Source organism: Leucoraja erinacea, chromosome 37 (assembly GCF_028641065.1).
Source record: "Leucoraja erinacea ecotype New England chromosome 37, Leri_hhj_1, whole genome shotgun sequence".
Taxonomy (NCBI): domain Eukaryota; kingdom Metazoa; phylum Chordata; class Chondrichthyes; order Rajiformes; family Rajidae; genus Leucoraja; species Leucoraja erinaceus.
This window is the reverse complement of record NC_073413.1, coordinates 6,456,434-6,468,933: the sequence shown is the minus strand read 5'-3', so window position 1 is coordinate 6,468,933 and position 12,500 is coordinate 6,456,434. Positions and strand designations below refer to the sequence as shown.

Sequence of the window (12,500 nt, the reverse complement as noted above, 5' to 3'; positions counted from 1 at the left end):
AACTCCAGCTAAGTGTAGGGAGGAACGGTTTAAATCGATGATAGGCACAAAAAGCTGGAGTAACTCAGTGGGACAGGCAGCATCTCCGGAGAGAAGGAATGGGTGACGTTTCGGGTGCCCCGAAACGTCACCCATTCCTTCTCTCCAGAGATGCTGCCTGTCCCGCTGAGTTACTCCAGCTTTTTGTGTCTATCTTCACACAGTTTAAATTGGCTGGCCACACTAGGATACAATCTGCACCTAGTCCTTTCTAGTCTTTCTAGGATGTGTTCCCTATTGTTATACAGTCAGAGAGAGAAACAGCAAGGACACAGACCATTCGGCCCATCAAGTCGCCTCTGAGGGGAAACATTTTAATAGGAATCTGAAGGGGGACTTTTTCGCACAGTGGGTGTATGGAACAATCTGCCGGAGTTGAGGCTGGGACTATCCCATCATTTAAGAAACAATTAGACTGGTACATGGATAGGACAGGTTTGGAGCGATATGGGGCAGGTAGGATAGTATATCTGGGACTGAAGGGCCTGTTTCCACGCTGTGTGATTCTATGAATATGTTTTCCTTGCAGCATGAAACCCTTCATTCAACAATCTTTTAATCTTCACCACACTCCTATCTCAGGTAAGCAAGATCTTTATATATCTGGAGACTTGTTCTAAGGCCCCCTTCGGCCGTGGGTGCTATACCTTATATGGAGGACGCCTGTGCGTGACTTTGTCTAACGTGGGGAGACTGGTGCACAGACAGATACCCCCCACGGTCCTTGACAGATCTGGGTCAGGATCCAGTGGCATGGAGTTGTATGCTGATCCAGTGAACACAGTTGGCACTGCATCAGTGGCCATTTGGATCTGCATGTGTGTGAAAAAATTTCAGGAAGTTACATTCATGCTATTAACCATATAACCATATAACAATTACAGCACGGAAACAGGCCATCTCGGCCCTACAAGGCCATGCCGAGCAAATTTTTTCCCCTTAGTCCCACCTGCCTGCATTCATACCATAACCCTCCATTCCCTTCTCATCCATATGCCTATCCAATTTATTTTTAAATGATACTAATGAACCTGCCTCCACCACTTCCACTGGGAGCTCATTCCACACCGCTACCACTCTCTGAGTAAAGAAGTTCCCCCTCATATTACCCCTAAACTTCTGTCCCTTAATTCTGAAGTCATGTCCTCTTGTTTGAATCTTCCCTATTCTCAAAGGGAAAAGCTTGTCCACATCAACTCTGTCTATCCCTCTCATCATTTTAAAGACCTCTATCAGGTCCCCCCTTAACCTTCTGCGCTCCAGAGAATAAAGACCTAACTTATTCAACCTATCTCTGTAACTTAGTTGTTGAAACCCAGGCAACATTCTAGTAAAATCTCCTCTGTACTCTCTCTATTTTGTTGACATCCTTCCTATAATTGGGCGACCAAAATTGTACACCATACTCCAGATTTGGTCTCACCAATGCCTTGTACAATTTTAACATTACATCCCAGCTTCTATACTCAAAGGTTCTATACTATTGAGGGAGTGCAGCGTAGGTTTACAAGGTTAATTCCCGGGATGGCGGGACTGTCATATGCTGAGAGAATGGAGCGGCTGGGCTTGTACACTCTGGAGTTTAGAAGGATGAGAGGGCATCTCATTGAAACGTATACGATTGTTAAGGGCTTGGACGCGCTAGAGGCAGGAAACGTGTTCCCGATGTTGGGGGAGTCCAGAACCAGGGGCCACACACACAGTTTAAGAATAAGGAGTAAGCCATTTAGAACGGAGACGAGGAAACGCTTTTTCTCACAGAGAGTGGTGAGTCTGTGGAATTCTCTGCCTCAGAGGGCGTTGGAGGCGGGTTCTCTGGATGCTTTCAAGAGAGAGCTAGATAGGGGTCTTAAAGATAGCGGAGTCAGGGGAGAAGGCAGGAACGGGGTACTGATTGGGGATGATCAGCCATGATCACATTGAATGTCGGTGCTGGCTCAAAGGGCCAAATGGCCTACTCCTGCACCTATTGTCTATTGTCCATAGTGCAGGGGTAGGTTGGTGCTGACGTGGAACAGAACTAGACTGACGCTGATGTTGTCGTGCCGTGAGGTTGGCAACAGTATTTTGCAGTGATCCTTGGTCAACATGGTTAGGTTGGCACTGGGAATGCTGGGTATTCCTCATGTAAATGGATGTCAGATAACCCTGGTTACTACGGCACGGTGGCGCAGCAGTAGAGTTGCTGCCTCACAGCGCCAGAGACCCGTGTTCCATCCTGACTGCGGGTCCTGTGTCTTGTACCTTCTCCCCGTGACCTCGTGGGTTTTCTCCAGGTGCGCCCGTTTCCTCCCACACTCCAAAGACGTGCGGGTTTGTAGGTTAATTGGCTTGGTATAAATGTGTAAATTGTCCCTAGCTTGTGTAGGATAGTGTTACTGTGCGGGGATCGCTGGTCGGCACAGACCCGACGGGCCGAAGGGCCTTGTTTCCATGCTGTATCTCTAAACTAAACTAAACACTGGCAGTGTGTGCAGTCCATGTGTACAGGGTTAGGTTGGAGCTGGAAATGTGCGGCAATTCTGTACATGGTGTTCAGACATCATCGGCCATACATCAGTACAGCTCTGCAGTGTACAGTCTAGCACCACCATGTTCCTGAACAGAGTTAAGCCACTGTCCCACTTAGGTGTTTTTTTTCGGTGACTACAGGGGACTAGGCTGTCACCACATGGTCGCGGAGTGTCACCTGTATGGTCGTGAGTCGTCTCCTCAAGTTGCCCAAAGAGTCGTCACGTTTTTCTGGTCACCGCTGGATTATGAACTGTCCAAAACTTGTCTTGATGCCAATGAGCGTAGCATGACCTCTCCTTACCCAGAGAGTTGTGAATTTGTGGAATTCCCTGCCACAGAAGGCAGTGGAGGCCAAATCACTGGATGGAGTTAGATGGACCATCTAATTCCGGGGCTAGTGGAATCAAGGGATATGGGGAGAAGGGTTATTGATTGGGGACGATCAGCCATGATCACAATGAATGGCGGTGCTGGCCGAATGGCCTCCTCCTACACCAATTTTCTATGTTTCTACAGCTGCAAAGGGCTGGAGTAACTCAGCGGGTCAGGCAGCATCTCTGGAGGATATGGATAGGTGACGTTCTTGACCCGAAACGTCACCCCTCTATGTTCTCCAGTGGCGGCTCTGCCCGACCCGCTGAGTTCCTCCAGCACTGTGTGTGCACCCTCTGCAGCAGGGTGGTCATTGTTGGCGTGGATGTACATTGGTTGAGCTGTGGTCCTCCCATCCAGGTTACCAGGAGGCCTCCCTCGGCCACTCGCCAGCCGTCTCCCACCCGCCGTGGCAGGGCCGATGTATCGGGACTCCGAAGATCCGCCTGGTCGAATTCTCGGCGTTTGCAGAACACCAGCGGGATCCAGCAACTGTGAGTGCGCCACTCAGCGGGTCAGGCTGCGTCTCCGGAGAGAAGGAATGGGTGACGTTTCGGCCCGAAACGTCACCCATTCCTTCTCTCCAGAGACGCTGCCTGACCCGCTGAGTTACTCCAGCACTTTGTGTCTATCTTTGGTTTAAACCAGCATCTGCAGTTCCTTCCTACACACTGTGAGTGTGCTATGTGGGGATCGACCAAGTATAGACATCAGTGTAATGTTTCCAGTCGAGACCCTCCACCCTGGCCAACCCCAACCGCGAATCATCATCACCGTCTCTCACTGCCTCTCTGGTGCCACACCGCCGACCTTTGCCGCCTCCCCACCCGTCCGCTGACCAGGGCTACGAAACTTTGGCCGCTGACCCCTACCTTAATCCATCCCCCCTCCACCAGCGACTCCGCCAACACTCCTCTCCCGTAACTGCCCGCTGTAAGTCTGAAGAAGGGTCTCAACCCGAAACGTCACCCATTCCTTCCCTCCAGAGATGCTGCCTGTCCCGCTGAGTTACTCCAGCACTTTGTATCTATCTTTGGTTTAAACCAGCATCTACAATTCCTTCCTACACACTCAGTAAACTAAGTCTATTACTGAGATTGGTTTTGCCCAACCCCCTATTACTGAGATTGGTTTTGCCCTACCCCCTTGTACTGAAATTGGTTTTGCCCAACCCCCTATTACTGAGATTGGTTTTGCCCAACCCCCTATTACTGAGATTGGTTTTGCCCAACCCCCTATTACTGAGATTGGTTTTGCCCAACCCCCTATTACTGAGATTGGTTTTGCCCAACCCCCTTGTACTGAAATTGGTTTTGCCCAACCCCCTATTACTGAGATTGGTTTTGCCCTACCCCCTATTACTGAGATTGGTTTTGCCCAACCCCCTTTTACCTTAATTTGTTTTTCCCAAGCCCCCTATTTCTGAGATTGGTTTTGCCCTACCCCCTTGTATTGAAATTGGTTTTGCCCTACCCCCTATTACTGAGATTGGTTTTGCCCTACCCCCTTGTACTGAAATTGGTTTTGCCCAACCCCCTATTACTGAAATTGGTTTTGCCCAACCCCCTATTACTGAGATTGGTTTTGCCCTACCCACCCTTCCCCCATGTTTAGGTGCCCAGATACAAGCACGTCCCATTTTTGAAACCCGTAATGGTGGGTGTTAGCAATTTTTTTTAGAGGTACAGCGTGGAATCTGGCTCTTTGCCCCACTGAGTCCGCTCCGACCTCTGATCACCCCGTACACTATTGTACAACACTAGGGATAAGTTACAGAAGGCAATTAATAGACAATAGGTGCAGGAGTAGGCCATTCGGCCCTTCGAGCCAGCACCGCCATTCAATGTGATCATGGCTGATCATCCCCAATCAGTACCCAGTCTGAAGAAGGGTTTCGGACGGAAACGTCGCCTATTTCTCCTTCGCTCCATAGATGCTGCTGCACCCGCTGAGTTTCTCCAGCATTTTTGTGTACCCCCGTTCCTGCCTTCTTCCCTGACTACAAACCTGCACGTCTTTGTGGAGTGTGGGAGAAACCCGGAGCAAACCCTTGTGGTCACAGAGGGAAGGTACAAACTCCGTACAGACAGCACCCATGGTCAGGATCGAACCGGGGGTCTCCAGCGCTGTGAGGCAGCAACTCTACCGGCGGGCCGCTCTAATCTTGCTCTGATCTTCTCTTGCAGTATAACAAACACCTCTTTGTCCACATCGGCCAGTCGTCTCCATCTTACGGTGAGACCCTTCTTGAATCAGTCGACATTCGCCAAATCTACGATAAATTTCCAGAGAAGAAGGGAGGCTTGAAGGAGCTGTTTGAGAAAGGGACACCAAACACCTTCTTCTTGGTCAAGTTCTGGGTCGGTATGCTTGATCCTGCCCGCCTATCTGTCCTGTGTGTGAATCTGTGGCTCGGCCTAGACATTCAGTATAAGAGGGATAAAATAGCGTGACATCAAAACAGGACACAAAGTGCTGGAGTAACTCAGCCACTCGGGCAACATCTCTGGAGAACATAGATCAGTGACGTCTGAAAAAGGGTCTTGATTAGAAACGTCACCCATTCCTTCTCTCCAGAGATGCTGCCTGTCCCGCTGAGTTACTCCAGCGTTTACTGTCTATCAATGGACAGGTGATATTTCAGTTTAGGGCCCTTCTTCAGACATTTGTGTAAGCCATTATCTGCAGTTCCATCTATCCGCAAAGTAGAATTACAGGGCCATACAGCGTGGAAACAGGCCCAACTTGCCCATGCTGACCAAGATGCTCACTCTACACTAGTCCCGCCAGCCCATGTTTGGCTCATTTGCCTCTAAACTGACTGTACGAAGTTTGCACGTTCTCCATGTGAACCTTGTGGGTTTTCTCCGGGAGCTCCGGTTTCCTCCCACACTCCAAAGACGTGCAGGCTTGCAGGTTAATTGGCTTCTGTAAAATTATAAATTGTCCCTAGTGTGTAGGATAGTGTTAGTGTATGGGTGATCAATGGTCGGCACGGACTCGGCGGGCCGAATGGCCTGTTTCCATGCCGTGTCTCGAAAGACTAAAGCCCAAACTGGGAAACAGAGGAGGCTGGAGGTGGTTTGGAAAGAAGGGAGCGAGTGAGAGGACAGGAGGGAGAGAGAGAGAAAGGAGCAGGGGGACACAAAAAGCTGGACTAATGGGGCCCGTTCCACTGTACGAGATAATTCAAGAGCTCTCCCGAGTTTAAAAAAAAATCTAACTCGTGGTAAGCACATTGAATGTACGTAGCGGGGACATCTCTTAGCGGCTCGTCACGCTAACGGCAGGTACTCGGGAAACGCGATGAGCTCGTGAAGACTCGTGAAGATTTTTCAACATGTTGAAAAATGTCCACGAGAGCCCCGAGTACCTACGAGCGGCCATTACCGTAATTCTCCGAGTTCGAATCAGGGGAAACTCGGGAGAACTCTTGAATTAGCTCGTACAGTGGGACAGGCCCCTTTACTCAGCGGGTCAGGCAGCATCTCTGGAGAAAAGGAATAGGTGATGTTTCGGGTTGAGACCCTTCTTCAGACTGAGAGTCAGTGGAGAGGGAAACGAAAGATATAGATGGTGATGTAGAGAGATATAGAACAAATGAATGAAAGCTATGCAATAAAGTAACCATAATAAAGAGAACAGGCCATTGTTAGCTGTGGGGGAGGGACGGAGAGGGGGAGGGTGCAAGGTTTACTTGAAGTTAAATAAATCAATATTCATACATCTGGGTTATAATAAGCATCTGCAGTTCCTTCCTACACAGGAAACATAGAAACTTAGAAAATAGGTGGCCAATCGAGCCATTGTGATCATGGCTGATCGTCCCCAATCAATAACCCTTGCCTGCCTTCTCCCCATATCCCTTGACTCCACTAGCCCCTAGAGCTCTATGTAACTCGCTCTTAAATCCATCCAGTGATTTGGCCTCCACTGCCCTCTGTGGCAGGGAATTCCACAAATTCACAACTCTCTGGGTGGAAAAGTTTTTTCTCACCTCAGCCTTAAATGGCCTCCCCTTTATTCTAAGACCGTGTGTGGCCCCTGGTTCTGGAAGAGAAGGATGGGTGTGGGCCACCCAACAGTAGAGGCTGGGTTGTACACAACCTAGGTGGGATTTGAGATGCTGTTCGGAATTATATTCCACAGAGAGACCTCTCTGGCAGGCGGAGGTTTTGGGTGCAAGGCCCTTCCAACTAGAATTTTTATTCCTTTGTCTTGCAGGCTGACCTCAGTCTTGATATTCGGGATGGAGCGAGTTTGTTCTACGGGGTGACCAGCCAGTATGAAGGCATTGAAAACATGACCATCACCTGCTCCTCTAAGGTCTGCTCCTTTGGGAAACAAGTTGTGGAGAAAGTTGAAGTAAGTTCCTATTTTACTTGCCCCCACTCCTGGTCCAACATGGTCCAGTTTAGTTCATTGCCACCTGTACCGAGGTACAGTGAAAGGCATTTGTTTCGTGCAAACCAGCCAGCGGAAGGACAGCGCATGCTTATGAGGCAACGTGATGTATAGGTGGAGTCAATGAAGAAACAGAAAATAAGTGCAGGAGTAGGCCATTCGGCCCAGCACCGCCATTCAATATGATCATGGCTGATCGTCCAAAATCAGTACCCCGTTCCTGCTTTCTCCTCATATCCCTTGATTCCATTAGCCCTAAGATCTATCTCTTGAAAACATCCAGTGAATCGGCCTCCACTGCCTTCTGTGGCAGAGAATTCCACAGACTCACAACTCTCTGGGTGAAAAATGTATGTCCTCGTCTCAGTCCCAAATGGCCGACCCCTTATTCTTAAACTGTGACCCCTGGTTCTGGACTCCCCCCAACATTGGGAAGTTTTTTCCTGCATCTCGCCTGTCCTTAAGAATTTTAAATATTTCTTTCTATAAGACCTATCTATACCTGTATATAACATCAGTGTGATGGATCTACATCTAAACTCTCTGAGAGTTCGTGCGGTTTTGGGCTTAGCCGTCCGCACGCTGAGCTATGTGGCTGTTCAGTGGCTTTTAGTTTTAAAGATACTGCGCAGAAACAGGCCCTTCGGCCCACCGAGTCTGCCTAGACCAGCGATCCCCGCACACTAACACTATCCTACACACATACATTTACACCAAGCCGATTATCCTACACGCCAAAACGTCTTTGGAGTGTGGGAGGAAACCAACGATCTCGGGGTAAAAACCCACACAGGTCACGGGGAGAGCGTGCAGGCATGCACCCGTAGTCGGGATCGAAACCGGGTCTCTGGCGCTGTGTAGGCGGCAGCTCTCCTGCTGCTCCACCGTGTTGAAGATTGCCTCTCCCTTGCCCCCCTCTGCAGACAGAGTACGCCCGGTTTGAGAACGGCCGCTTTGCGTACCGCATTCAGAGCTCCCCCATGTGTGAATACCTGGTCAACTTTATCCACAAGCTCAAGCAACTGCCGGAGAAATACATGATGAACAGCGTGCTGGAAAACTTCACTATTCTGCAGGTACAGTCGTTGACAAAGAATGACACTGAATTAAAAATGGAAAGGTTCCATTGTCAGCAATGCATGATCCATGCACGGGTGGTTGCTGCAATGTCACCTGCTAAAACTTATATACACATGGACAATAGGTGCAGGAGTAGGCCATTCGGCCCTTCGAACCGGCACCGCCATTCAATGTGATCATGGCTGATCATCCCCAATCAGTACCCAGTTCCTGCCTTCTCCCCATATTCCCTTTATTCTGCTAGCCCTAAGGGCTCTGTCTAACTCTCTTTTGAGAGTTCACACTTCACACTTCTTAAGTAAGTTCGTAAGTGATTGGAGCAGAATTAGGCCATTTGGACCATCTAGTCTACTCCGCCATTCAATCATGGCTGATCTATATCTCCCTCCTAACCCCATTCTCCTGCCTTCTCCCCATACCCTCCAGCACCTGTACCAATCAAGAATCTATCTATCTCTTCCTTAAAAATATCCATTGACTTCGCCTCCACAGCCGTCTGTGGCAAAGTATTCCATTGAAAAAACTCCAATGACATATATATTTTTGTTATTAAAAATTTATCAGTTAATAGAAGCGATTATCTGGAAATCAAATTACTAAGTCATTGGGTATTATTAAAGAGGAGATTGACAGGTTCTTGATTAATAGGTTTGACAACATTTAGTCAGAGGGTGGTGAATCTGTGGAATTAACTGCTATAGAAGGATGAGGAGGCCAAGTCAATGGATATTTCTAAGGCAGAGATAGATAGATTCTTGACCAGTAAGGGTGTGTTGGGGGTTATGGGGAGAAGGCAGGAGAATGGGGTTAGGAGGGAGTGATAGATCAGCCATGATTGAATTGTGCAATAGATGGGCTGAATGGCCTAATTCTGTTCCTGTGACTTATGAACTTTTGAACGTGTCATCTTTTATTTAGCTGCATGCGAACAAAATGTAGTTCTTTGTCAAATGCAAGAGATGTGATGCAAGTTGGGTGATCTAAGGCTAGGAGTCCAAAGGCCCTGCCCAACTTTCCCGAGTTACTCACGAACTCTCCCGAGTTTTCCCCTTGATTCGAACTCGGAGAATTACAGTAATAGCTGTTGGTAGGTACTCGGGGCTATTTTTGTTTAACTCGTGGACATTTTTCAAAGTGTTGAAAAAACGTCCCGACTTACCTGATGCCCCGAGTTCCTACGGCTGGCATTACGAGCCGCTACGAAACATCTACGGCCTCCTACGGTCATTCCCCGAGTATGAATCAAGGGGAATACTCGGGAGAGTTTGTGAAAGTGGGACAGGGCCTTAAGTCATCCCTTATTGCATCCTGTTGCAAACGTATCACTATACATAAATGCAATCTTAGTTAAGTACAAGTGTGCAGGAATAGTACACTGAGGCAGTGCCATGTGTTGGACCCATTTTACAAGATTCAAGACTGAAAGGTTTTATAAATGTAGGGTTCTTGACTTGGGCCAGAGAGTTGTCCTGGCCATGTTGCAGGGTCGGCCTGGCCTAGCATAGCTGTTTGTGTCCTCCGCCACACTGTGGCGCTGCAGGTGGTCTCCGATCCACGAGCTCGGCCTCTTGGAGCGGCTCCCGATCCAATTGAGCCCCAGGCTGCTGTGAGGCCTCCTTCGGCCTACTCCACCCACGCCCAGAATCCCACTCGGAGTTTCCACCGACGCTTCTCGGAGCACAGATCCAGGCTGTCCAACCCACTAGTTTAGTTTAGTTTCATTTCGTTTGGAGATACAGCCCTTCGGCCCACCGTGTCTGTGCCGACCCCGTAAACTAGCACTATCCTACACACACTAGGGACCATTTGCAATTTTACCGAAGCCAATTAATCTGCAAACCTACACGACTTTGGAGTGTGGGAGGAAACGCACGCGGTCACGGGGAGAACGTACAAACTGCGTACAGGCAGCACCCGTAGTCAGAATGGAACCCGTGTCTCTGGCGCCGTGAGGCAGCAACTCTACCGCTGGATCATCGTGCCGCCACTAAATCTTCCTCCCTCTCAGATATTGATCCGACAAGTTAGGTATATCTGGGCCTAGCTCTCTGCCTCTGTCTCTCTGCCTCCTGTGTTGATTTGAATAACAACCCTATCTTTCTCTGCTCTTTTCCAGGTGGTGACCAACAGAGACACGCAGGAACTACTCTTGTGTGTCGCCTACGTCTTTGAGGTCTCAACGAGTCAACACGGAGCCCAGCACCACATCTACAGACTGGTGAAAGACTAGACACTTAAAGCCTTGCTCTAAACGACTCTAATACACATCCAAGAGGTTGGCTTAGATCAACATATCACCGCCTTGCCTTTCTGATGTATCTCCAGCTGGAATTCCCGGGCTGGTCTCGTTGGCGAGGCCCGATTTCTCTCACAACACGAATAAAGCCTCATGCCTGGGTGTGTAAGGACAACGGTCGTTCTCCAAGACTTTCCACCGCTCTTTGTGAAAACGACAGCAACATTTAGCTTAACCAAATCACGGCCACGACCTAAATGGTTGACACAGAGGCCAGGTGTTGTGTGTGTGTGCGTGTGTGTCTTTGTATGAAGGTCAATCTGCTTACGGGGCTTTTGTTGTTGATAAACGGGGCGGCACGGTGGCGCAGTTGTTGCCTCACGGTGCCAGAGACCCCGGTTCGATCCTGACTACGGGTGCTGTGTCTGTACAGAGTTTGTACATCATTTTCGCCAGTGACCACGTGGGTTTTCTCCGGGTGCTCCGGTTTCCTCCCACACTCCAGTCCTGCAGGTCTGTAGGCCAATTGGCTTTGGTAAAAAAAAATTATAAATTGCCCCTAGTGTTTAGGATGGTGCTAGTGTGTGGGGGGTGATCGCTGGTCGGCACGGACTTGGTGGGCCGAAGGGCCTGTTTGTGTGTTGTATCTCTAACGTCTATAGTCTCAATGTTTTCTTTATCCTCATTGCTGATTGGAAATGATGTCAAGTACTTGAAGTTTAAATCAGGAAACCGAAGCTGCCTGAGCCCGTGATAATGGAGAGTTAAGGAGACATTGACCTTGTGTGTGGGAGACAGTGTGTGTGTTTGACTCTGAAGCTGGTGTGGGGAAGATAAATAAACGGACTGCCGATGATGCCACAATCAACATCTGCCTCGCCCCCATCTGTGGCCAGATACACCTCGCACTGCACAATGGACCCTTGCCCCCAGTACGTGTGTGTGTGGGGGGGGGGCGCGGTGGGGCAGCGGTAGAGTCGCTGCCTCACAGCACCAGTCAGAGACCCCGGTTCAATCCCCACTACAGGTGCTGTCCGTACAGAGTGTGAATGTTCTCCCCATGACCTGCGTGGGTTTTCTCCAGTTTCCTCTCCAGTTTGTACTGTAGATTAATTGGCTTGGTATAATTGTAAACTGTCCCGGGTGTGTGTAGGATCGTGTTGGTGTGCGGGGTCGGCACGGACTCGGTGGGCCGAAGGGCCTGTTTCCGGGCTGTGCCTCTAAACTAAACTACACTAAATCGGGGTGATTATCCTGACACATGCAGAGTGATCTTTGTCTTTTGAACGCACCGGGGCAGAGTATTTGGCCAACTTACGTAAACGCGTACTTATGTAAGCAATCCTTTACACCCCGTGGTCTCCACGTTGGAGCTCGTTTGTTTGCTTTCTCTCCCAGTTGACTATTGCAGACGTTAACCCCTTGCTAACCAGATTGAGATGTGCGGGAAGGAACTGCAGATGCTGGTTAATACCACAGATGAGGACACAGTGCTGGAGTAACTCAGCGGGACAGGCGGCATCTCTGGAGAAAATGGATAAAAGTGACAGCTCGGGTCGGGACCCTACTTTTGAGTTCTTCAGAAAGTGTAAAGAACCCTTCAGCAATGCAATAAGGAGGAGGGGGCACTCACACACACACACATACATGTACACACATACACACACATGTATGCACGCACACACACACATACATACATGTACACACACACACACATGTACGCACACTCCCACACATGTACGCACACACATACACTCCTACACACGTACGCACGCACACATACATGTACGCACGCACGCACACACATACATGTACGCACGCACACACACACATGTACGCATACACAAACACTCCC

At 49.3% G+C, this 12,500-nt stretch overlaps 1 protein-coding gene across 2 annotated transcripts in view; it reads left to right on the top strand.

Moving 5' to 3' along the window:
• LOC129713849 (transcriptional enhancer factor TEF-1-like) overlaps window positions 1-11,513 on the top strand; it is a 23,905-nt gene extending 12,392 nt beyond the window's left edge. Inside the window, exons 6-11 of one of the 2 annotated variants that reach the window (XM_055663190.1) lie at window positions 569-621; window positions 3,286-3,419; window positions 5,112-5,285; window positions 7,150-7,290; window positions 8,253-8,405; window positions 10,526-11,513. In XM_055663190.1, coding sequence (XP_055519165.1) covers window positions 569-621; window positions 3,286-3,419; window positions 5,112-5,285; window positions 7,150-7,290; window positions 8,253-8,405; window positions 10,526-10,639 — 769 coding nt within the window. In that variant the 3' untranslated portion in view covers window positions 10,640-11,513. The remainder of the gene's footprint in view (window positions 1-568; window positions 622-3,285; window positions 3,420-5,111; window positions 5,286-7,149; window positions 7,291-8,252; window positions 8,406-10,525) is intronic. The other variant, XM_055663191.1, reaches the window with a different exon arrangement.
• The last annotated feature ends 987 nt before the right edge of the window (window positions 11,514-12,500 follow it).